Source organism: Onychostoma macrolepis, chromosome 01 (assembly GCF_012432095.1).
Source record: "Onychostoma macrolepis isolate SWU-2019 chromosome 01, ASM1243209v1, whole genome shotgun sequence".
In the NCBI taxonomy this organism is placed as follows: domain Eukaryota; kingdom Metazoa; phylum Chordata; class Actinopteri; order Cypriniformes; family Cyprinidae; genus Onychostoma; species Onychostoma macrolepis.
This window is the reverse complement of record NC_081155.1, coordinates 14,355,545-14,382,592: the sequence shown is the minus strand read 5'-3', so window position 1 is coordinate 14,382,592 and position 27,048 is coordinate 14,355,545. Positions and strand designations below refer to the sequence as shown.

At 39.5% G+C, this 27,048-nt stretch overlaps 1 protein-coding gene across 5 annotated transcripts in view; it reads left to right on the top strand.

The window, feature by feature from the left end:
• The window catches only part of papss1 (3'-phosphoadenosine 5'-phosphosulfate synthase 1), a 43,635-nt gene that overhangs the window by 11,445 nt on the left and 5,142 nt on the right, over positions 1-27,048 (top strand). For 2 of the 5 annotated variants that reach the window (XR_009271708.1, XR_009271706.1), the window contains exons 11-16: positions 1,121-1,350; positions 4,128-4,350; positions 6,285-6,395; positions 8,164-8,443; positions 8,557-8,603; positions 9,999-10,103. Coding sequence is in view for 1 of the 5 variants with exons in the window: in XM_058778981.1 (XP_058634964.1) it covers positions 1,121-1,350; positions 4,128-4,266 (369 nt within the window). In the remaining 4 variants the exon portion in view is untranslated. Of the gene's footprint in view, positions 1-1,120; positions 1,351-4,127; positions 5,848-5,874; positions 6,220-6,284; positions 6,396-8,163; positions 8,444-8,556; positions 8,604-9,998; positions 10,104-27,048 lie in introns of those variants that run through there. The other 3 variants (XR_009271707.1, XR_009271709.1, XM_058778981.1) reach the window with 3 other exon arrangements.

Sequence of the window (27,048 nt, the reverse complement as noted above, 5' to 3'; positions counted from 1 at the left end):
CCAGGCACATTCCTCCATGAATTGTCGGTGGTGCACTGGATTTCTGATCTGTTCCACCTAACCTGTGCTTGAGGCTGAAGACAATAGGGACAGGCTCTTCTTGTGGGCATCACGCATCTCTGGACTTTCCAGTAGGAATTGATTTGTGTCTCCAAGAGTGATGTAAACAGAACCAAATTGTTTAGAAGCCAGTGGCGTCTACAATCCATACACACACACAAACACACACACACCCACACACACAGCAAGCACAAATGGGGAGCTTTCTTCTGACAAAACTTGTTGCTGGTGTAGTGTTCCATGGCTATTTTGAAGTCTCTTGTTCTTTAATCATGTGGCCGGGGACATTAAAAAATTTATTGGGAGCAGACAGAGTCTTAAGACTAAAGCAGCCCACAGGAAGCACTCGTTTGCTTCATTGACTTATGAGGAGGAAGTAAGGGACACGCTGACTCCACAGAAAAGAATTAGCTTAGGTGATGTAGGTCAATTCTAATCATACGTCCATAATAAGAGATGTTTTCATTTATCTTGAAATTATTATTTTAATCTCTGTGCCATTAAACAAAATTTCACATTTGCATTTGGTTTACATTATCATTGTTCTTCCAATTTTAAGCATAGGATTGTTAATCAGAAAATGAAATCGGTCACCCTCTATCTATTCACCCTCATGTTGTTCCAACCTTTCTTTCATTTGTGAATAACATAAAAGAAAAGAAAAATGTTCAGCACAGATTGTCCTAGATGTTTTTTCTGTGTCTATCTGTTTGACTTGTATGTCTTCTAAAATCACACAGCCGTTTTGTCTCAAAAAACTAAATTGAAGTTAGACACTTAAAATCTTCCTGTTGTGGGTGGTCTCAAATCTTATTCGCATGCATTTGGTTGTGATGAACATTTTGTTATGCCATATTCAAATATACACAAATGTGAATGACATTTGAGAGCTATAACAGAGGGAAAGATTTTAAGGAAATAATCGTTTAAATTTCACCTTTTTCTCGCACAATGCTCAACAACAACTCCAATTCTCATTCATAAGTCAACTGGTTGGACTAACACTTAGTTAGATTAGTTTTAAAGTAAAAATAAAATACATTTGAACTGCTTCCAACAGGTGCAGTGGCACTGTAGGGCCCGGATGGTGGCTGGGGCCAACTTTTACATAGTGGGCCGTGACCCCGCAGGAATGCCTCACCCAGACACAGGTAAAGACCTCTACGAGCCCTCCCACGGAGCTAAAGTTCTCACCATGGCCCCTGGACTCATATCCCTGGAAATTGTGCCTTTCAAAGTGGCAGCCTACAATAAAGCCAAGAAGGCCATGGATTTTTATGACCCCAAAAAGTAAGTTTATGTCTTTTTTCCCCTTTAAATTTGCCTTCCTTTCTATTAAAACAAACTAATTATACAAATTGAGTAAGACAAGTATCTTTAAGCAACTAATTTCATCAAATTTGAGAGATGGGCATATTGACAGTTGTGGTAAATTGAAACCAACCGCTGAAGGCATGAATTTACTTCATAAACATTTATCTTCTATACATGTTCAAACAATCTATCACCGTACAACCTCCATGTCAGGCTTCCTCGATTCCTAGCTGTGTTGCCAAGAATAACAGGAAATGTTTTGTTGTTGTGTGCTTTCACCAAATTCTACGGCTTTGCTCCATTCTTTGAAGTCATTTAGAAGTGGAGATCTGCCATTATTCCTCTGGCTCTGTGGAAATGCTGCGGAAGATGACTAACGAAAATCATGCGTTTTCGCTGCGTCTCATCTTGCAATTAATAGCGCCCACTGCTATCGAGTTAACAGGCTTTTCAGTCGTCCCTGATGAAGACCATGTAGCATGTCAGCATGCAGCAAAATTGACTTGAACAAAGACAGCGGACTTTTAATGTTGCATGATCTTTATGCAAATGCGTATCCCACACAGAGTTTAAAGGAATAACTTAACAAAAAAATGAAAATTGTATCCATTACTCACCCTCAGGTTATTCCAAAACAATATATGGCTGTTTTTTTTCCATGGAAGAAAACGACAACAACAAAGACAGATCTTCAAATAGATCTTTCATCTGTCAAGATTCAAAGAGGACCAGAAAAAAAACCACTATGAAAACAATCTATACAAATCATTTAAGTGCAATAAGGTCACTCAGTGTTCAAGTATAAAAGAATATAAACATTTGAAGTAGTCAATAAAGAGCAGCTTGGACATTCTGTAAAGCATCTCCTTTTGTCTTCCATGCAAGAAAAAAGTCATACGAGACTATTTTTGGAATTACTGTTCCTGTGTACTGTTTAAGTGGTGCAATTATTTATTGAGATCATTGCTTACCTTGATATGTGAAGTTGAGCCACATGTGACAGTGGGGCTGGAGGTTACTGGCATCGCTTCCCTCCTCCATCCCAGCAAGACCCCCGAAAAATTGGTTGGGGGCGGGGTTGGGGTGGCAGACTCACACTCTGTCTGACTTTCAAAGGGCCCCGCTTGGCGCCTTAGTAAATTTATGGCGTTCCGTCTGCTCCTTGAGCAGGGTGTTGGGCCTGGCCAAATTCGAGACGAATATGGATGCTGAGCCTAATTGCCAGCCATCCCCCTTAAAGTCCTCTTCTAAAATGCCTCAAATCAGTCCAAGCTGTTTCTCATTTAAATGCATATTAACTGTTCTCTATGGAGTTGGAGTTTATGTGTTCCACCCCTTCAGCCCATTGAAGTGACGACCAGGTGGAATGGTGATAATATTCCATAAACTATCATTTGGGGCTCCATCCAATAGTAGGATGCATCATATTTGCCTGTTACTACTGGATGAGTGCTGAGGTGTTCTGAATGCATGTTTGGGCATTGATATACTGAAATACAGTATACAATACAATTTAAATGAATTTTTTCTGTATGAATATATTTTAATATGTAATTTATTCATGTGATATCAAAGCTGAATTTTAAGCATCATTTCTTGATTGTCTTCAGTCAGTGTCACTTGGTCCTTCAGAAATCATTCTAATATACTAATTTGCTGCTGAAGAAACATTTCTTATTATTATCAATGTTGAAAACAGTTTTGCTACTTAATATTTTTGTGGAAACAGTCAGGACATTTAGCATTCCTTGATAAATAGAAAGTTCAAAAGAACTACATTTATTTGAAATAGGAACTGTTATAACATTATAATTGTCACTTTTCACTTTTGATCAATTTAATGCATTCTTGCTGAACTGAAGTATTCATTTATTTGGGGGAAAAAAACATACAGACCCCAAACTTTGAACGGTAGCAGTGTATTTATTTTATCCTGTACAGTAAGTGTATATAAAATAAAATGAATCCTATTAAACACTCTATCAATACCATAAAAATTACTTGACTGACTCAAAATACTTGGGTTTGCTCAAATGCATTATTCAACATTGTACATTATAAGCGCATACAAAGCTGCTTGTCTAGACTGAAAGGCCGCTGTGAACGACACCGTTTAATGAATGTGGTTACGATAGGGAAAGCGCAGTGCAACAGTGTACGTTTATAAATTCATTGCGCTGTGTGAATTTGTTTTCGTAAGGTCTGCGTCTTAATTGAAGAACAACTAATCCGTAACAAATAAACCCTATCCGTAGGAGCCGTTGAGGATTGTATTTAGACTAGTGTTGGAGTTTTATTCATGCAGTTGGAGACTAATTAGCTCTATTTATCAGACGTTTTGCACTCTGTTTATTTTCAAAGCATTTGTTTAAATGAAAATGTGTAGCCGAGAGTTTGGATTTAATGACGTGGGTCTGAAGTTTAGATTTCTGTTTCTTGCTAATTTATTTTTTGTCTAGAAGTAAAGTCAGCCTGTTTACCTCCTCGTCTTTGCACTGTTGAAAGGAATTATGTGGCTTGAAGAGCCACTTGAGAGAACATATTTTATCATAGAGCTCTTTTCAGAGAATAATGCATCGTTCCTTCCAGAGCGAAACGTCCCGAACAAAGGAGCAGTGTACAACACCTAGTTATTATCTCTGACGCAAACCCCGAGATTATGTTTCTTTTTCATTTTCTTATCACATTGGGTACCACACTGTCCCTTTACCATGCACATCTTAACATTCCCTCTGCCTTCTCGTTTTACCCAGACACCAGGACTATGACTTCATCTCAGGAACCCGCATGCGGAGGATGGCTCGCGAGGGCCAGAACCCTCCGGAAGGCTTCATGGCACCCAAAGCCTGGAATGTTCTCAAGGAATACTACCAGTCTTTGGAGAAGGCCTAAGCCGGTTTCCAGGTGTGGAGAGAGACGGAAGCAATTCTGTTACAGTGAAAAAAGGGAAAGGAGGAGGAGAAGGAGGTGATCTTGGTTTGTAAAAAAAAAAAAAAAAACACACACACAATGATTGAACACTGGGACCACCCAAAGGACTTCTTGCACTGTTTTGGATGTTGTTCCTCATTAAATCACTGTCGGTTTCATAGTTCAGAGTCTTATGGAAGCGTTTTTATATGTTCGGTTAAAAAAAAAAAAAAAGCGAGTTAACTTGTGAAAGGTGCATTTTAAGTATTCAATACTGTAAAGATAGAAAACTAAACTGTTTTATTAGCAAATTATGCCATCTCTATTCTTGTACACTCCATAATCGCTGTTACAATTGGATGAAAGATGACATGTAATTTGAAAATTGCCCTACTTGCCTTAAAGAGCTTTTATTGAAACTGTTACATTTACAGCATTGTTCTGGCTTTAATGCATGTTGAGCTCTATTGACAGCATTTATGACACATTGTCAAAAGAAGTACAACAGAAAATGCATGCTGACTTTTTCTTTTCTTTTTTTTAACTGCGAAAAGTCAGTAACATCAGTAAAGCTGATACGTTTTGCACAATATGTGCAAGAATAAAGGACTTTTTGCATAGAGAAATATCAAAACAAAAGACCTAGAACAGTAGACCCGTTGCATAACTAAATAATGTATTTATGAATATAAAAATGCAAAAGTACATTGCAAGTACACTAATTTTTGTCTTACCATAAAATCATTTCAACCTGCCACAAATGCTGTTGATAGAGCTTAATGTACTGAGCAATGAACAATTCTTGGAGCCAAAATGTGTGCCTGGATGCGACTGTATACAGTTATTGTGACGGTTGATATCATTAGAAAAAACCCTGTTGTTTTATTCAACGATTATTCAACTAGGCGTGGTGACAACAGTATATCCTTTGTGTTCGTTTTGGCAGCATTTTATTCTAGAATCTGGACAACTGTTTAAGGAACTTTCTTGCGAAGCAGCAAAACAATTTACATCTGTGAGGTTTGTTCTTGAAGTTACTGGCATAACTTTAATAGCATCTGTCTGGTCTGTAACTTTTCTAACCATAGTGTTTTGATATTCCTTTGTTTGAATATAGTGTTTTGTTGAACAAAGTTATTTAGCTTCGTCTTTAGGTGCATTTTTTGTAGTATTTATTTTTATGAATTTTGTGTTGTATTAGAATAGAAAACTATCATGTAGACGTTCTTCAGTTTACAACTTATAGTTGTCCTGTTTATTTTTAACAGCATTGTCCTTCTTACCTCAGTGTCTTTAATAAACCATTCCACCAAAAAAATCACAAATATCAGCTTCATTGATATTTAAAGTCTGCGCTCGTCCAAAAATATGAGAAGACATGAAAATCACTGAACACAACGTACATTTTCCCCAGTTCCCGTAGTTAAACAGTGCCGTGTGCAACTGCTGTGCAAGGTCAACGAAATATATCAGAAAATACACGCAGAGAGCCAGCTGGCCTCCAGATGCAGTCGCGCCCCTGTGAAAGTGGGACACCTAGGGTTAATCCAGACTCTTTCAGGAATAACCTGCCCTCTCCTTTGATTCCAGCTTGGAGATGAAACGTCCAAATGTGCCAGCCGTCATGTTTTTCTCCATACGTCCTCTGCCAGATCTCGTTCGATCTATGATCCGCATCAAGTGGGGCCTTCAACAAGAGTGAATAGCACTTCAGTCTGAACATGACGTGAAAGTTTGCCTGGTTATAAAGTTATGTTTTCCCTCTTCATCTGTTTACCTATATTCCTATAGGATCACTTGAATTATTTCGATTGAGAAACAAGAAGAGCCTTATATCTTTAACAAATGTGCCAGAACAATTTCAATACAAAGGGTACCCAACTTTCAGTCAATCACGTAACTGAGTATGTGTATGATAAATGATGCTTGTAAATGTTTCTGCCAACTGTTTTTTTTCCTTCAGCAGTGTCTTTTAACACAGGCTTTATTAATACTGACAGACAGAGAAGCGGCTTTTGGTAGCACCTGGTTCTTGTCTTTGCCGCTCCGCAGTAAGAGCCTCGGCCCGTTTGACCTTCCCTCCAGTGCTGAAAATGCAAACCACCATAAAGGTAAATTCATCAAATCATGAGGAAATTATTACAATATCCTTAACATATAAAGAAGGGTTAGTGAAGTTGTTTTGAAAGGTGATGGGGAAAGAATTATTGCTGTACAAATATTTGTTGTTGTTGTTGTTGACGATGGACATCTTTGTCAGAACAGCATGTGTTTTCCTGGCAAATAAATATACTTTAGAGTTTATTTCTAAGTATACAAACTCCAGACTCTTGGATCGTTCAGCAGACAGTTCATGTCTTTTTAATATCTCAAAGTGTTCCAGCTCATAGGTCTTGACCTTCTTTGACTGCATCAGACAATGTAATTCATACAACAGTCAAAAATGGTACATTTATATATGACTAATTATTACCAAAATTAAATTTTGCACACAAAGACATGATTTTTTCCCCTCTTAAAAAAATGGAATGTTTAATAAAATTGTGTCACCCAGGAAGTGACATCATTGTGGCGGGAAGAAAAGTTGGAAATCCGATTTGATTTTTATTGAAGTCTTGACTGTAGATGTCAAGCTCAACCATTCAACTGTCAATGTCGTTGTAAGAAAAAATGTGACCTTTTTAGTTTTATTTCATACAATATAGTATTACATGACTTTAGCAATGCCAAGGTTATGGGTTCAATTCCCAGTAAATGCATGATTAAAAAAAATCTGATACGTGCGCACCTTGTTTCTCGGAATCTTTGTTGAAAAAGAACCAACATTTTTCCTGAGACTTTCAAGTCCCATTTTGTACCCATGTGTGGAAAGTGCCCGATAACTCGCACGCATTGCTGCACATCCTCCATGACTAATTAGTGTCACCACTCCGTCATGTGACATCATCGGCTGTACCGGTAGATTAAACTGTTACATGAAGCCCGGCCACATTTCCCCTGCATCTGCTTTTACTTCCATTCAAAGCCGGCCATGACAAAATCTGCCTCCTATAAAAGGACAATGAAGCTGGGTTATTATCTTTAACTGCAAGTAAAACTAAAACTATTAAAAACATTTCTTGGTAATTGAAATCAATCTGAAATAAAATAAAAAGCTTAAACTAAACAAAATGTTAAAAAAAACACAAGTTTAAATGCAAAAGAAGATATTTTGAAATATTTTGGTACTGATCAGTTGACGGTAGCCATTACCGTCCATAGTATGAAATAAAAATCAGCAAGATCACAACTGTTTGGTTACCAGCATTCTTCAAAATATCTTTGTTAGTGTTCAAGAGAAGAAAGAAACTCATAGAGATTTGGAACAACTTGAGAAAGTTGAGTAAATGACTTTTAATTTTTGGGTGAACTGTCTCTTTAAGTAACAAACCTGAACTAAAACTTAAACTGAAATAATATAAATTTAACCTGAATAGTAATGTTGAGGAAAAAACTACAATAACAAAATTACTAAACTTTTTAATTTAAAAATTTGAAAAAAAAAAAAAAATTATAGTGTATAAATAAATAATACTAAAACAACTCAAGCTTAGTCCCCGGCACTTTACAAGGCACATGTTACAAGTCCTATACCGATTACCTTAAATTCCTCCTCCAATATTACCTGTATTTTTCTCAGGTGTTTTACATTTGTGATGAAATGAGAATGTTTGCCGACATTCCCATGTGATTTTCATAGCTTGTAAATATTTGCTTGGTTCCACATGTTTTTTCCTGCGATGTCTGATACTTGAGATGTCAGTCACAAACATTCATGATTTTCAGTGTCTGCGTCCTTTTCCTTTTAATCTGCTTCCATCCGGTTTGGCATATCTACAGATATTAAAATCTGAGATATAGCGCATTACCTCAGATGTGAGGGGTTTGAAATGAAGAGATCACATGGATAGAGGGGTATCATACATCAAATGCTACAGCCTGGCATGTTCACATCAAAGAGACGCATCTGTTTCATGACATGATGAGGACCCAGTCTCATGAGGCAGCAAGGAGGAGGACGTGACAGTCAAGCCTCTCGTGCTCCTCATCTTGTCCTCGTTCACCGTCTGAGTGTCTTCACACTCTATGGCAGCGCTCCAACCTCATGCCACCTACCTGGGTAAGTGAAAGTGATCTTTGTCATTACGAAAGATTCTGTCGTCTCAGTATCAGACGGCACGCCTAAAGGCTGTTCACAAACCATGTGATGCATATTGTATGTTTAAATCACAGGAGCTGTTCAAATCTGCCATTTACAGGAGCCAGGTGGTGACCCAGTTGTAAGTAAACAAGATTTTCTAAATTAAAAAAACCCAAAAACAGTATATATAACTGAATCCTTTATATAAATAAACATTGCCACTATGTCCTGACAGAATTACAGGGTTCATTTTAATAATATTTCTCTTTTAAGGTTTCAGCTGTGTCCATATCTTAATATTGATGTATTCAAAATCAGTCAGTGAGAAAGTCCAGTCTATCTTAAAGTTCCTCTTTTCATATTTTACCTGCTACAAGTTCAACAAAGCCATAAAGAGTTTGGAGAGTTGGAGAGTGTGTGTGTGTGTGTGTGTGTGTGTGTACCTACTTAACCATATTTTGGGGACAAATTTGTACCCAAAAGTGAGCTAAACCTGACAAAATCTCCAAAAACCTCCCTTTGGGGACGTCCTCATTTGTAAAACCAGTTTAAAAATAAAGTAAACAAAAGGTTTTTTGAAATTGTAAAAATGCAGAAAGTCTCCTGTAAGGGGTAGGGTTTGGTGTAGGGTTGTTGTAGGGCAATAGCACATACAGTAAGTACAGTATAAAAACCATTACGCCTATGGAATGTCCCCATTTAGATAGCTAAGTAAATGTGTGTGTGTGTGTGTGTGTGTGATTTAATCATTTTAAGTAACTGTCCTTATATTTCCAGTATCATGAGCCATCACACAAATTTAAGAGAAATTATTTATTTTATTTAATGTATTTTTTTTTCTTATGCTATAAAACTATAATAAAAACTGTTAGTTAGTAAAATATTGAAATTTAAAATAACAGTTTTTATATTTTAATACTACTAAAATTTTCAGCATCATTACTCCAGTATCACATGATCCTTCAGAAATCATCCTAATATGCTGATTTGGTGCCTAAGAAACATTTCTTATTATTGTCAATGAATTGAAGGTTAAAAAAAAAAAAAAAAACAGTTTTTATTTTAAATCAAAATCTTTTTTAAGATTATAAGAAGTACCTTTTACTGTTGTTTTTCATTATTTTAATGTGTCCTTGCTGAAAAAATATAATTATTTTTTTGTCTTGTAGCCTATTTTGCCAGTGAATAATTCTTTCTTTTATTTCATACCAATTTGTTCTTTTATTGGTCACTATTAGGTACTCCTAATAAACAGTCTGCAATTTTGTTAGAAGGCAAATCACAAACTCTCTTGCGTTTATGCACGTTGTTATTCACCTGCTCATTTTCATAAGTGGTGTCGCCCACGTCGCTCAAATTTCTGATTCTTATTAAAATGAACTTTTAATGTGTTAGCAGCACTGACTTCAGCTTTACAAGTCACTTAGATGTCCTCCTCATGTTTAAGTGATTGTCATGCCTTGAAAAAGCAACAATATGCACCAGACTTGATGCTGATAGTTTGATTTCTTGTGTCTGCATGTGTGTTTCTCAGGTAATGCACTGGAGTGGAGTGGCTCATTGGAGTAACTCTGTTCGTCTGATTGAAAGCTGTCAGCACATCTTAATGCCTTTTGGACACAATGAGTTGATGACGAAGGTAACACTGATGCTATCATCTGCTGTATGCTTTATAGGTCAAAACAATGCATTACTAAGACACTAGCTTTCACTGACACGCTACTGTATTCAAATGCAATGGCTTGTGTGGAGCTGCCTCTTGCGTCAGCACCATCTGAATAAGTCCTGATGCTGCGCTGTTCTCCTTTTATCTGTTCTTCCTCAATCAGGAGACAGAGATGCTATCAGTGAGTAGAGAAACATGCGCTAATCCCAAAGTTTATTTGTTCATCACTAGCAGTTACAGACCACCCTTCAGGGGGTACTGGTACCTCACAAAGTAAACATGTACAACGTCAGTAGCGCAGGTTTATTGTTGCTGATTGTTGCTAGTTAATCTAGAAACAGAGTTTAGTGGGATCCATTCAGTAGATTTAAAGTTACTTTTTAAAGTTTAGCAAGTTTTAGATATTCTATGTTGCTTTCATGAATATTTTTTTAACCATGCTAAAGAGTCATTTGGTTTTATGTTCTATTACAGTAAATCTAGTTAAGATGCATGCACAAAATGCAATTATAATATATAACGATTCAGTTTACTGCATTAGTACTTGCAAAAGCAAGCAACCAAAGCAAAAAAAAGTAAGCAAGCAAAAAAGCAACCAGATTCACATAATGTTAATTTTCATTTTCATTTTCATTTTCTCCACCGGTACGAATTTGAAAAAAAAAAAAATTGATTTGGTCTCATTTACTAACCATGCATTTACATAAATTGTGCATGAATTCTGTGTATTAACATTTTAATGAAAAAAAAATCATGATTTATCAATAACTTTCATACTAAATTATTTGCAAAATTTAAAAAAAAAATGTAGGAACAACTGAAACCACATATAAGCAAAAAGCACATACTCTGGATAGTCTTATAAATGTGTTAAGAATAAGATAAAGTTTTATCTAGAGATAAATCATCTTTATACTGTATAAATTTCATCACATTCAGTAAGAGAATAAGAAAAGGTATATTGTAGTTTGAGATGCATAAATATGCTTATGCAGCTACAATGAATGGTCTATAATTGGGGTAAATGCTCTTCCATTAGTTGCACAAACAAACATCCTAATCCTATGGAAGTCACCTGTAGGAGAAAAGAAAAACAACCCGTGGCAATTCATCCCCTCAGTTTATAAACCGTACTCACGAATTCTTAAACTGTTCCCACGGATTAATAAACCGTACCCACGAATTTCCAATCCGTGCGCTCCGATTTGGTAAACTGTACCTTCTGTTTTTGAATCTGTACCCACAAAATTTGAGCGCATGGATTGGAAATTCGTTTGTACTGTTTATTAATCCGTGGGAACAGTTTAAGAATTCGTGAGTACGGCTTATAAACTGATTGTTACTGATTGTTTTTTTTTTTTCTTCTACAGGTCCATATAATCGTGCTGGTGGAGATGCTCAACAAAAAGAGCAATATTAGTGCCACGCAATGTTTCCTTTTCTAGGAAATCAATCTTTGAATGACTTCTACATATTCAATTTCAATATGTATCTTTACATCTAAAAAAATACAATTAATAATACATTATAAAATATAAAATACATATAAACAAAAATATATATATATATTTTTAAGATTTATTTATGCCTTTATTTGGACAGGATAGTGTAGAGTAGACAGGAAAGCATTAGGTGAAGAGATCGGCAACCAAAGGACCACAAGCTGGGATTCGAACTCGGGTCGCCATGAGCACTGTTGCGCTGTATGTCAACGCACTAACCGCGAGGCTATTGGCACCAATGTTGTTTGAGGTTTAACCTTTCTAAAAAAGAGGCTGTGTGGTCATTTGTGTTGGTTTGTTTTCTCTCACGGTATTTGGCCAGAAATAAACACAGCCTGATGATATATGACCAAACTGGCATTTGCATTCAAATTGAAGATCTTATCATTACAGCATGCAAATGGAGTGGTAGCTATGTGAGGACATAAATACATGCTCATCTTGATACTGTTTACCAAAGCCCCGCTTGAACAAAATCTCACATTTCTGCCACTGCAGATTACCTGAGCTTTGTTCGCATAATTAATAACCAATAGCGGAAATATGAGTGTGTAGTTACATCTGCTTGGCCTTTAGCCATGTGTTTTTATTAGTAATACATAGTGGCTCTGTTTCAGCCGAGGCTTGTTGGCTGAGCACCTGGTTGGCAATCTTGATTTCCCATATATCATCTGCTGTGGTGCTATTCGATGCCGCGATTGTATTTGTCTTGGACATTGTTCTAGCTTTGATCATGAGCAGCTGTAATTATTTGGCCCCGCACTTTCCGCAGGAGACAGCCGGTGCAACAGGAGAAGGCCTTGTGTGTGTATGTGTGAACACAATCCCAAACAGACCGGTCACAGTGCAGGACTTAAGTAGAGGATAAATAGCCCAATTAAATGCCTCCTTTATGGTTTTCATCAACAATACAGTTGGCTGGTATTGTGCAACACTCTTTAAGTCTGTGAATGAAGGCGGATACGTAAATGAATCAGTGGAAATTGAATCAGGCCCACCCTCCCCCTCCAGGCTTTCATCCTTAGGTCCCGAAACAAAAATAAACACATGAATTAAACCTGAGAGGTGAATGAAAGGGAATTGTTCATTTATGGAGTCCGGAAAACAGGAGCAATCGGGACCGAAAACAAGGGTGATTTCATTAAACTCCAAAAACCACACATTTGACCCCTCCCTACAGCTCGGCTATTGTAAGGAGCAAACAATGAAGCTTTCTGTACACAATTTATTTTATTTTTTTTGTATTTTGACTTTTTTTTTTTTTTTCTTACTGTACTGAGTGTATTGTCTATGATGTTTTTATAGGCAATATAAAATAAAATAGGTATACAGTTTAAAACAGACCGACATAGTTCTTTGTCAATAAAAATATTTAAAAAACTTATGCAAATATTTTTATTTGCAGTTATTCCAAATACTATCACATGCCCATATTTATTCATATCTATAACTCAGTACTTGGATAAGTTGCTCATGTGATTTAAAAAAAATAAAAATAATAAAAAAATAATGTCCCCGTAATTCAAAAGGCTTAAAAAAACATACTACATGGTGTTTTTTTGAAAATCTAAAAATGCACAAAGTTTCCTGTAAGGGGTAGGGTTGGTGTAGGGCAATGGCACATACACTTTGTACAGTATAAAAACCATTACGCCTATGGAGAGTCCCTGTAAACCACAAATACCAACGTGTATATACACACATACATACATGCATGCATACATACTGTGTGAATAATTTGGATGTTGTTATAATATAGAAATATTTAAATTATATTTCTGTACTATTATATCAAAAATAAATAAATATATATATATATATATATATATATATATATATATATATATATATATATATATATATATATATATATATATATATATATATATTTATTTATTTTATTTTTACTAATTCTGGCAAAACTTATAAAGTTGATAATTATGCATTTCATTCTCGTAAACTCTTCCACTTAATTTTTTTTTTCCTTTACACATTTTTTAAAATGCTATTTGCATTTTTTGGGCCATTTTCTGTCTATTTTAATATCTCCTCTATGAGTAATTACAGATTGGTTTATTTTTTTATTTATGTTTTTATTTTTTATTTTCCTCTCGATAAAGCTAAAATATGTACTTTCTATACAGTGAGTTTGAGAAAGTGATTTGTGTGATTTTAAGCCTAACAAATTCACATCACGGCATGCCAATGCTTCCACTCAAAATAGTATGCCAATTTGTAATTAAACATTTGTATTACATTAGTAATAAGGGCAAAACGGACACTTTTTACTAGTGATCTAGATTTGGCACTTCCATCAGTGGCACAGTAGCATTTGTGCGCACTGTTCTGTTTATTTCTTGTCTTTAAGTGTTTCAGGAGTTTAAAAAAAGCCATTTTTATCTGGGTCTGGTAGACAGCAGCCCACCCTGAAGTTCAGGTAATCCAGGAGTTCCCCAGGGAGCTCCAGCGGCAGCTAGACTGGTCTATAGCTTCTCTCCTGATATCCTGATTTTTATAGTTCACTCTTCCTTCACTACCATTCCTCTGTCCTCAGAGCCAAAGCCAAATGTGGTCTTTTTTACAAGTTTTTTTTTTATGAACTTTTATGAGTTATAAGTAGTATCGCATGTTTCCATTTCCATTGTCCAGAAATTCCAACAAAACACACATCTCCATAAATCAGGTCCAACGGATCCCCCTGCAGTATTGTTGCTGCCCTCCTGGTTTAATCCTGAGCCAGTTTTCTGAGTTTAGTGGAATGCAAAATGGCTTTATATCGGACAGATTTAATTAGCAGTGACTGTGGAAGAGACAAAGACATATTTAGCTTTGGAATCTTATTCGTGATAATCACGCTCTTGGAGGACAGTCAGAAACCATTAGTTCCCCCTCCCCGTGTCACCCCCTGACATTTTAATTTCTCTCGGCCACATCCTGACTAGCCAAGAGAAGAGATATATTCAGATTTGTCCTCAAATAATATGGCTCCAGTCGAGCTTATTGTGTATAGATGTGCTTTGGTACAGCATACATAATTTCACACCAGTGATTTCTGTTTATTATGCAGTTGGATAAATATACAAGTCACTTTAGTTGTTGTATCAGCAGATTTCTAAGCTTGTAATTTTATTCTCTGTAATTAGATAATCTCTTGTCGTTTCAGCTTTTTTTGAAGTGGGTTTCTTTAGTGAACGACATACTCAAATGAAGTTTTATTTTTATGACTGACTTTCTTTTGTGGAACAGAAAAGAAAGTCAGTTTTTTTTTGACCATACAATGAAAGTTAATGGGGTCCAGTGTTGTTTTGGACACCATCGACTTTCATTGTTTGAACAGAGACTGTTTATTCATAATCAGTGTTGGGGGTAACGCATTACAAGTAATGCAAATCAGATTACTTTTTTCAAGTACTTTCGTCCGCCATAAAATTCGGATCAGGTTCAATTTTCTGCGTTTTCGCATCTGTAGCACGCAAAAATTTTGGACTCGGTGTGCAATGGCCTTAATATTAAAATAATAGCATCTTCCATTCTCTCTCGGTCTGCAATAGCATAATGGAACGCGCTGATGATGGATTATGTCTGCATGAACAGGGTGCTGAGTGCTATGCAAATACATACGTTGACAGGCAGGCAAGACAGCCTATCGTAGCCCTTAGACCTAGGGATATGATTGGACGAACATTTTATAGTACTAAGTCTTCCACAGACAATATAAATACATTTAGACCACTTAACTTAGTGATTGTTATCGGGATATGAAGAGATTTTCAACCAGCATAACCAAAATGTTTTCGAATCAAATCACCTAACCTGCCTTTAATAAACAGAATTCTATCATGACAACTCTCTGAAGATTTTAGCTTGGTAATGGATCTGACAATGTTAATGTATTTGGTCTTTGCAGAATAGGTCTGCTATGCTACTGCTGCTGGATTGCTGCTGCTGTTGGTTATTGCTGTAGTTGTAAGGCAAGGCAAGGCAATTTATTTCTAAAGCACGATTAAAAACAACAATAAGTTGACCAATGTGCTGTACAGATTCTAAAAACATAAATAAGCAAACAATATATACACATCACTTACACAGCACAGAGCATCAGACCATTCAACATAAAAAAAACAAAACAGTTAGTTTCCAACAACGTCACTGAACAGCATTTCAGAAAAAATGAGTCTTTAAAAGGGACTTAAATGACACCAAGGTGGAGGCAGTTCTTATGTCTAAAGGCAAACTGTTCCAAAACCTCAGGGCCGATACTGCAAAAGCACGGTCCCCCTACAGTTTGCGTCTTTAACTAGGAACAATCAAGAGTTTCTGGTCAGAGGACCTAAGAGATCTTGATGGAGTGTACGGTTGCAATGATTTAAATGATTTAAAAACAAACAAGATTTTAAAATAAATTTTATAACGGACCGGCAACCAATGTAAAGATGACAAAATGGGAGTGATATGGTCCCGTTTCCGAGAACCTGTTAACAACCTTGCAGCGGCATTCTGGACAATCTGTAGTCATGACAGGGTGGACTGACTAATCCCTACATACAGGGAATTACAGTAGTCCAGACGAGAAGACACAAAAGCATGCATCACTATAGATTATTTATATAGGTGGAGCTGGGGAAGGTGGTGGGTTTCAGAGGAACTCTGAAAGTGTGCTGTAAAATGCTCAAGTGCTAACCGGCCATTAAAATGTAAAGCAGCAAGCTCATTGGCTGCATATGCAACATTAACCAATCAGCTTGTACCAAGTCGTTTAATGCTATGAATATCATCAGTTACATTAAGAACCAATCAGCCTGCGCAATCTAGAGTTTCATGAAAGAACGTCTCGGTTACGTATGTAACCCTCGTTCCCTGAAGGAGGGAACGGAGATGTCACGTCGGTGACCGATGAATTGGGATCTCGCCAGAGAGACCAATCCACTTCGAGTGTAACTAAACAAACCAATGGACATTGGCATGCGGATTCTGCATCTGGCTGCCACACCTCGCAGTGCGGGTATAAGAAGAAGGAGGTGTACCGCATTAATTCATGCTTTCGCTGAGGAGCCAAGCCGAGCCGGTTACCCTGCAGCTCAGCGGTGGTACAGCAACTGTGGTGACGGGATGTGACGTCTGTTCCCTCCTTCAGGGAACGAGGGTTACATACGTAACGGAGACATTCCCTTTCAGTCGGTCACTACGAGTCATGTCGGTGACTGACGAATTGGGATCCCTACCAAAGTGCCACAGGAGCTGCCGCCTCCAGTGCCCTGTGTAGGCTTCCTGGTCCTTCCTATAAGGCAGACAATAGGACCAGGCTCTACACGGAGAAGGTCAACTACTGCTGTTCCTTGAGCAACCCAAGCAGTAGGACTTGGATAACACTGGGAAAGCGTGCCCTTCCAGCTGGAAGAGGCACACTGCGGAGTCACCTCCTCCCAGAGGGGGTTAAGTGACATTTACTCATGTGAAGTAACCCTGTAGGGCCATATTGCACATGGAAGTCTCTGAGATGGCTCAGGCTGCATCATTTAGAGACGGCAGAACGTGGTCTGCCAGGGAAAAGTAAGTAAGTATACCGTAGAATACACATATGGAATCCCAACAGGGTCACTCATATGGGCACTAGCCTCACACCAGATTTCAAAAATTCATTGGCTGAAAGGCCTGGCGCCGGACGCTCCGCCACCTCTGGCCGCCGGAGTGCTGGAGGACTCGACAGGGTTTGCCCTGGAGAATTCTGGAGAATTTAGGCGTTAAGGACTCCGCAAGCCGACTCTGACTTAACTGATCAGCTGATTCCGACTCCTCCTCCAGGGGCAGCGCTTGCAGGTTCACCACCTGGTTTCTGAAGGGAGTGGTAGGAACCTTGGGCATGTAGCCGGGCCGTGGTCTCAGTGTTGCACTGCTTCCCCACCGACCTCCCTTCTATGGGGTCGTGGTGGGCGGAAATAGCAGCAACGTAAACCTTAAGGGTGGAGGGGGACAGCCTACGCTCCAGCCCTTGCTGCAAGAAGGACAGCACGGCTCTGATTGAACATCTCCGGGGGTCCTCACGGTGAGAGGAACACCATTCGACAAACAAGTTCAACTTCAGCGCATAGGCCCGTCTTGTGGACAGTGCTCGTGCTGAAGCGATAGTGAGTGCTACCTCCTGGGGTAGATCACCTAGAACAGGGGTGCCCAACCAGTCGATCGCGGTCGACCAGTCGATTGCAGACTGCTTTCCAGTCGATCGCGAGAGTAAATTGCCCTCTGGTTTGCCCTTTCTCTCTCTTCACCGTTCCCACTTCTCAGACCTCAAATACATTAAATATTAACCTTTATAGACATGCGAGGAGCTATGAGCTGTGAGGTTTTGCTTGACAATCCAAAGGAGTTACGAGATTTAACACAAGCTCTTTTAATGGTTTTCATTTGTTGTTAAATATTTGTAATATCCACTGACAAGACGTAAAGGGTGACCAATAGCATTGATTTATGAAAGAAAAAAAAATAATTAAACTGTCGAAATTAGCAGCTGAATTCGAAATCGCATACTATACTACTCATACTATTTCATATAAATATATGGCAGAAATAGCAAGAGTAGTATGCTAGTACACTAATTTGAATTCAGCCAGGGTTTTAACAAGGCACATTACGTTATTAGCAGGGACTTGCTGTTTAAGTGGAGAAGTTGAGAGAGCTGCGACTTCAGCAAAGTTAACGCAACTATGGCAGAACCCAAAAAACCTAAAACATATAATTTTCATTCAGACTGGGAAGAGAATTATTTTTTTGTTTATTCAAATTCGAAGTCCATCTGTCTTATTTGCAAAGCAAGCGTGGCCATACCGAAGAAGGGCAATTTGGAGCGGCATTTCAAGACTGTGCACAAAAGCTCCGATGCAGATTTCCCGGCTAAATCAGCTCTATGCACCCAAAAAGTCTGGGAATTGAAGGGGCAGTTAGCAGCACAGCAGTCCATTTTTACCAGGCCAAACACCAAGGGTAAGGCTGCAACTATAGCATCTTATCGCATCAGTCGCGTTCTTGCAAAACACAAGAAGTCTTTCAAGGACGGCGAAGTTGTGAAAGAAGCATTTGTCGAGGCTGCAGATGCACTATTTGGTGACTTTAAGAATAAAAGTGATATCATGGATGCCATTAAGGACATGCAATTATCCTGTGGCACTGTTACACGGTGATGTGAGGGAATGGCAGAGGATGTCGAGGAGCAGTTAAGGAACAGTGTGAATGTTTTTCTCTTCAATTTGATGAGTCGACTGATGTTGTGGATGTGGCACAGCTATGTGTTTTCATTAGAATGGTTTTTGGAGACATGAGTGCAAAAGAAGAACTGCTCACCATTTTTCCATTGAAAGGACACTAGAGGCAAAGATAATTTCCAAGCTTTTGTCAACAAGACCCAATTGCCCCTCTTTAAACTCATCTCTTTCACAACGGACGGTGCTCCAGCAATGGTGGGCCACACTAGCGGGTTCACTGCATTGTGCAAACAGTGACTACACCACTCCTGGTGTGGCTGTCTGCACGATCTTTGTTGAAGTCGCGAGACCGTGACCACTGCTGCTGTTGCCGTAACGCCCGCACTTGCTTGTTCTCTCTGCAACACCGAAGTAGAGAGCAGTAGCGATGCACCACTGCTCGGCTCCGAAGCGAAAGCATGAATTAATGCGGTGCACCTGCTGCCTCTTATACCCGTGCTGCAGGGTGTGGCAGCCAGATGCGGAATATGCATGCCAATGTCCATTGGCTTGTTTAGTTACACTCAAAGTGGATTGGTCTCTCTGCAGGGTTCCCACGAGTCCTTAAAATCCTTGAGTTTGTGAATCTGATTTAAAATTTTCAAGGCCCTGGAAAGTTTTTGAAAATAAACAAACCTTGAAAGTCCTTGAAAATTCCATATTATTCCTTCCAGTCCGCTAATGTGCTATTTCGGCAACACTTTGTGGCCTATGCATACTAGCTTTCTTGATTTACGTTGCACATTTATGCGTTACGTTAAGTGTTAACCATGTACTTTGTGGTGTTCGTTCACACGCACTACTAAGATGGTACCTCAACGTTTCACAGACACACCGTGAAATATTGCAAAAATAGGCTGAAACGTGATGCCTGGAAAATGCAAGTTTTAAGATATGAAGAGATCCAAAGGATGTAATGTTGAATTGCTTTGCTTGTTAAGATAATGTAAAGCCATGAGGCAAGAAAAACTTAAAAGCATATTCATATATCTTAAAACTTCTGGTTACATGTGCCTAAGCTCTTTTCAATAAAATCCATGCAAAAGTTAATATCTGATCATTTTAGAATACAGTATAGTATGCACCAAATATTATTCAATTTTATGCAAAACAGAAATGAGACAAATATCAGATTTCTGTCATATGCCCAAAAATAAATGCAAAAAAAAAATTGCTTCTTTGCATAGTTGTGTTTGACACATGAAAACTGTTAACAATGTGTCTTACAAGGTGATGCGATGTAACCTTTGCTCTCACTTGAAATGTGTCCCCACATTAAGTGCTTGAATTTGAAGTTATTGGACCTGGAAAGTCCTTGAAAGGTCCTTGAATTTGAAGTTAACCAAGGTGTGGGAACCCTGTCTCTGGTGAGATCCCAATTCGTCGGTCACCGACGTGACTCGTAGTGACCGACTGAAAGGGAACTAGGCATTTTGTTTTTTAATACAGTCAATTATTGTGCTTAATTGTTTAAGTGTTCCAACATGAGTATTTTATTTGGTTTACTAATAGGCAATAATACAAGCATGTCCACCGTCAGGTGTCAGTTTATTGACATACATTTAGATAAAATATTTTGTTTGAAGTTTAAAGTGTGAGGCCCTCTGAGACAAGCCTGAAGACAGATTGAAGAAGGGAATTTTACTGAGAAGTGTGTCCAGCTGCAGATATTTTTTTTCTGTACATCGGAATGTCCATTTTTTTCACTTTGTGAAGTCAAAATTCCAGCTAACAGCTAAGTGGCTAAGACCTCTCAGTAGTATGAATATGAACAGAAACACGTCATGTTTGCGTGATGCATCGGCCCTCAATGGCTCCCCAGAGACATTTTCTATCTACATCCCGAATCAAGGTAACAAATGTGTTTCTGTATCACGACTATGGTTCTCTGCCAAATGCATTCAAATCAACGTTTTATTTGCGTCATATTTTTGGTGGAGTGGGACAACACAATTAAATGGTCTTTCGGACCTCCATGAAGTTGAACATCTGTGATGTAAACACTCTGTCCCACTGAATCACTCTTATTATAAGGGGACATTGCCATCTTGCCTTTCGTAAGCGCTCCGTTACTGTTATATCCCACCAGGAGTGGGTTATTTATGTGAGAAATTGCTGTGGTATTTTCTGACACTATCCCCTTGTGTGTATTTGTGGGAGTCTGGATTCCACCTCTGCTCATTTACACCTAATCATTCTTTAGTGTGAAAATTAGGCAAGATGGAAAGGCAGATGGAACATATTAAAAATATATATACACACACACTGAGTGGCTTACTAATGCTTGTCAGAATAACAGTGGGCATTATCCATGCACATGGATTTCATTTGTGAAGCTTAGTCAACAGATTTTTACATAATTTTTGACTTCCATTTTGTTTTTATGCCAGTGAATTTTGTGGCCTCTAATTTTTCCTGATACACTTTCGAGGACTGTCCCAAGAAATTTTCAGTAAGTCAGAGTATGTGAAAAAGATTTGTAGTACTAGATGTGAACTACTCCCTTTGTACTTCAAAATGTGCGAATATGTTTAATTCATATTTTTGAAAATACGTGACTCTGATTGGCCAATCGCGGCATCCAGCGGTGAGACATTTTTAATATTCGCAGTCATCCATGGCAGCAATATCAGTTTTTTCATTTGAATAATACTTTCATATTTCTCATATCAGATTGCGGACTTGCACTCTTTTATTTTAAGACAAGTCACCTTTATTTATATAGCGCTTCTAACAATATTGTCAAAGCAGGTTTACAGTATTAAATAGGAAAATAGTGTGTCAATAATCCAAAAGGACAATAGTAAACACTCAATTTTCAGGTAAAGGCAGTTCATCATTGAATTCAGAGATGTCATCATCCAGCTCAGTTCAGTTTAAATAGTATCTGTGCAATCAAGTCGACCAAAGACTATAGAATACCCAAGACATGTCACTCAATATGGCCGCTCTATCGAACGAAGCAATATCTTCTGAGCAAAAGAGCCAATCGCTAATCGGTAAAGTTAGTGCGTCACTGCAGCTGCCGTCAGAAGTCCCTGTTGCTATAGAAACAGTAAGCATTCTGGAGACTTTTGAAAATGCTGCAGTTCATTTTAGTTTAATAACTCCAGGTTTGCATTTCAGTGTAAACGGAGCAAAACGGAGACTTTTGAAAACGATGGTGTGGCTGCCCACATTCGCTCTTCGTATCCTGGACGACCATGTAAACAATACCATCATGCTCATTGTTGTACCCATAGATATGTGTAGGTAGATTCCCCATTTGACCGCCCCAAGCACATAAACGCGTCCGCCATCTAAGTAATAGAGCATCTACCTCTACATATCTATGGTTGTACCTCAAGTTCAAGTTCAAGTTGAGCTTTATTGTCATTCTGCTACATGTGTGGACATATAGTGGAACGAAATGTCGTGTCTCGCAGGACCACGGTGCTACATACTAGTTAGACATGAGATACACATACAGCAATGCAAATATGGGAAAAAAACAAAAAAAAAAACACAATAGGGCTATACAACAGTTTAACCATCTGACTATACATATACTATAAATACTATAACTACTATACCTAGTTGACTACACATACACAAACTGAGACTGTACAAGAACTTTACATAAATACTGTACATGAAATAGTGCTAAAGAGATATTTTTTACATTAAATTGTTCAGAAGAGAGATTTTGTGGGAAGCAGCGCATAGTGCAAAAGAGTTAGTAGTGCAATGCTCCAGTAAACATTATTTTATAGTGCAATATTCAAGTAAACATATATTATCTTATTGAGTCTTTGTTGCAGGGAGTGTTTATAGAAAGTGTCTAGTGTGCATATAGTGGGATGAGTGCGTTACTACAGGTGGTTTGTATAGCCCACTCACCTGTGTGTAGCACACCCAGAATTGCACTTAGGAGAAAATTGTCAATAGTTATTTATAGTTGGGGGGCTGAGGTGTTCATGGTTTCAGAGCGGGTACAGGGAGATTGGAGTTAAGAGCTCTCACAGCCTGGGGAAAGAAGCTGTTGAGCAATCTGACAGAACGAGCTTTGATACTCCGGTACCTTTTTCCTGATGGCAGGAGCTGGAAGAGGTTGTGGGAGGGTGGGTGGGGTCCTTCACGATGCTGGAGGCCTTGCTGGAGCATCGTGCAAGGAAAATGTCCAGGATGGAGGGAAGAGGGGCACCGATGATCTTTACGGCAGTGTTCACTGTCCGTTGTAGGGTCTTGCGGTCAACTGCACTGCAGTTCCCATACCAGACAGTGATGCAGCTGGTCAGCACACTCTCAATGGTGCCCCTGTAAAGGTGGTGAGGATGGGTGGAGGAGACTTGCCCTTTTCAGCCGACGGAGAAAGTAGAGGCGCTGTTGTCCCTTCTTGTTGAGTGGCGTGGCGTTGGTGGTCCAGGTGAGATCCTTTGTGATGTGCACCCCCAGGAATTTAGTGCTACCGACTCTCTCCACGGTTGAGCCGTCGATGGTCAGTGGGGGGTGGTCAACAGAGTTTCTCCTGAAGTCCATCACAACCTCTTTTGTCTTACCCACATTGAGGGACAGGTTGTTAGCACCACACCATTCAGCCAGCTGTGCCACTTCCTCTCTGTAGTGCCACTTCCTCTCTTGCTGATGAGGCCTACCACAGTTGTGTCATCAGCAAACTTGATGATGTGGTTGGAGCTGGACTTGGCAGTGCAGTCGTGGGTCAGCAGCGTGAAGAGCAGCGGGCTGAGCACACGGCCTTGTGGGGCCCCTGTGCTCAGTGTGGTAGTGCTCGAGGTGTTGCGGCCGATACGGACTGACTGAGGTCTTGCAGTTAAAAAGTCCAGGATCCAATTACAGAGGGAGGTGTTAATGCCCAGCAGGTTTAGTTTGTGGATGAGCTGTTGTGGGATTATTGTATTGAATGCTGAGCTGAAATCGATGAACAGCATTCTTACATAGGAGTCTTTCTGTTCCAGGTGAGTAAGAGCTAGGTGGAGAGTGGTGGATATTGCATCGTCCGTGGAATGGTTTGGACGATATGCAAACTGGAATGGGTCCAGCGTGCTTGGGAGACTGGACTTGATGTGATGCATGACTAACCTCTCAAAGCACTTCATCATGATTGGGGTCAGTGCTATGGGACGATAGTCATTCAGACAGGACACATGTGACTTCTTTGGTACTGGGATTATGGAGGTGGATTTGAGACACGTGGGGACGACTGTCTGGCTCAGCGAGGTGTTGAAGATGTCTGTTAAGACATTCGTCAGCTGTGCAGCACAGTCTCTCAGTACACGTCCAGGTATGTTGTCAGGGCCCGCAGCCTTCGTGGGTTAATCCTGGATAGGGTCTTCCTTACATCAGCTGGGAGAGACAGAGTACCTGGTCGTTTGGAGATGTGGGTAGTTTCTGTGCAGGTGTGTCGTTCTGTATCTCAAATCGTGAGTAGAAGTGGTTGAGTGCCTCTGGTAGGGATGTGTCATCGTCACTGGCCTGTGGCGGGGCCTTGTAGTCAGTGATGGTCTGGATGGCTTGCCACAGGGTCCGAGTGTCTTTACTGTCGCTGAAGTTGTTGTTGATTTTTTTAGCATACTGATGTTTTGCCTTCTTGATGCCATGAGACAGATTGGCTCTTGCTGTTTTGAGGGCTGCTTTATCTCCTGATCTGAATGCTTCATCTCTGGTCTTTAGCAGCCCACGAACCTCTGCTGTCATCCATGGCTTCTGGTTGGCGCGTGTGGTGATGGTCTTGGTGACTGTCACATCATCTATGCACTTTTTGATGTAAGCAGTCACAGTTTCAGTGTACTCCTGTAGGTCTGTGTGGTTGTTGTAGGTGGCCGCCTCTTTAAACATGTTCCAGTCTGTGTCCTGGAAGCAGTCCTGCAGTGCTGAGGTGGCATTTTCTGGCCATACCGTGATTTGCTTTTAAACCGGTTTGGTGAGTTTCAGAAGTGGTCTGTATGCTGGGATTAGCATAACAGAGATGTGGTCTGAGTACCTGAGGTGGGGGCGGGGTTCAGCTTTGTATGCATTTTTCTCTATTGTATAAACAAAGTCCAGTGTGTTATTTCCCCTTGTTGCAAAGTTCACATGTTGGTAGAACTTTGGCAAAACTGTCTTTAAGTTTGCGTGGTTGAAGTCACCGGCTATGATGAAAAAGCCGTTGGGGTTATTTGTTTGTTGTTCGCTGATGGCGCTGTACAGCTCGCTGGCGCGTCCTTTGCGTTTGCACGGGGGATGTAAACCGCGACAATAACAATGGCCGTGAACTCCTGCGGCAGATAGAACGGTCGACACTTCACAAACATAAACTCCACCAGCGATGAACAGTGTTTTGATACTAACGCAGCATTGTTACACCATTCTTTGTTGATATACACACACAAGCCACCGACGCGAGTCTTACCAGACAGTGATGAATCTCTGTCCGCTCGGTAGCAGTTTAGCCCGTGCAGCTGAATGGCGGAGTCCGGGATGTTGTCCTTTAGCCATGTTTCAGTGAAAACAAACACACAACAATCCCTTGCCTCATGCTGTGTAGACCGACTGAGTTGAATTAAGTCCAGTTTGTTTTCCAGAGAGCGAACGTTTGAGAGCATGAGTGTTGGAAGAGCCGGTCTTGAGGGGTTAGCCCTTAGCCTGGCTCGTATACCTCCGCGCTTACCGCGTTTCCGTCCTCTCTCACACCGCTTGCGACGCCGCCTTGTGCGGGTAGCGTCAGTAGGCGAGGCCGCGGTCTCGAGGTCCGGCTCCAGCAGTAAACAAAGGCCTCGTAGCTTCTCAGTAGCCGCCGGCGAGAGTTTGTGTTTGTATGTGTTGTTGATATCCAAAAGGCTTTGGCGATCATAGATATATCCCGGAGTGATCTCCCGATGAATTAGCGGTAAATTGACATTGTTTGGAGACGAACAGATGACATTAAAAGACATAAAAGCACCGTCTTTGGGACCCGGAGAAGCCGCTGCGTCTGAGCGCGCCGCCATCTTGGATTGTTCCCATGTAACCTGCATGAATGGTCATGTGACATGCGATTTAGGTTGTGTAGTGTAGATGGAGATCATTTCTGAAACGCAGTGAAAACGCCAGTGTAGACAAGAAATGTTTTTATTTTATTTATTTTTACTTATTTTATTTTATAAAACGCCATTTTAAAATGAAAACGCACTAATGTAAACAGGGCCTGAGACGTGCGCTTAGGACTGCGCATGCACACTGGTGGGTCTAGCTTGAGAAATAAGCTTTTTATAATGCTATTTGAGCAAAATAAACAACATTTACGATAAAGTTGTCAGATTTCATTGGTGATTTCAAATATGAAATTTAATCGTAAGCTTGGCCACCAGTTTTGGAGAATTTGATGTTTCCCCATTCAAAGAGATAGGAGCTGCACCTGCATGCCCAAGAGGCATTTCAAAGATGGCCGCCGAGTCACATGACTTGCCTTAAAGGGACTTTGAAGTTGATGATATCGCTGGAAATTAAGGGTCCCCAACTAAGCAAGCCAGAGGCGACAGCGGCATTTTATACAATCCAATACAATTTATACATTTTATACAATCGCAGTTGGCGCCATCTTGTGTCTCACGCTTTCATTGTAGTGATAATCACCTCAGAGGACTTGTATTTTGTGTATTTTGAATACACACAGTATATTACTGTATTTTGTTGCACTGGGTCTTGTTGCCAGGCCAGAGGTTTTGTACGTTGTAATGGACTTTTTTTCCTTAGCGGAAGGTTCATAATAATACGCAGATAAGGTTACGATTTCAACTTAAATCAGTATTTGGATAAATGCGATTTAGTCTGTGAAATATCATTTTACTCCATCTAATAAAACTCATAATAGAATGAGCTCTGGACTCGTGCCAGTATAGGTTTTCCTTTAATGACTTGAGGAAGTGGCTGTTGAATAGACTTACAATGTACTTTGGGTTTGCTTACGGTATTACAGACTTCTATGAGGCCCTTTGAACTGAAAATAAAGAAGTGTTTCCTCACTATTCAGACAAATTACATTTGATCTTGGCTGTTTCCTTTCTTTTCAAATCCCTTTTAAGTTGTCTGTTGAGTGAGAGAAGGCAAAAGTGACTTTTTTGGCTGAGCTGAAAGGCCAAAAACATATAGGGCTAATAATCATACAAAAGCCCAGCTGGTGGTTTTTACTTTCTTAACATTTATGGTGACTGAATAGACTGTTTT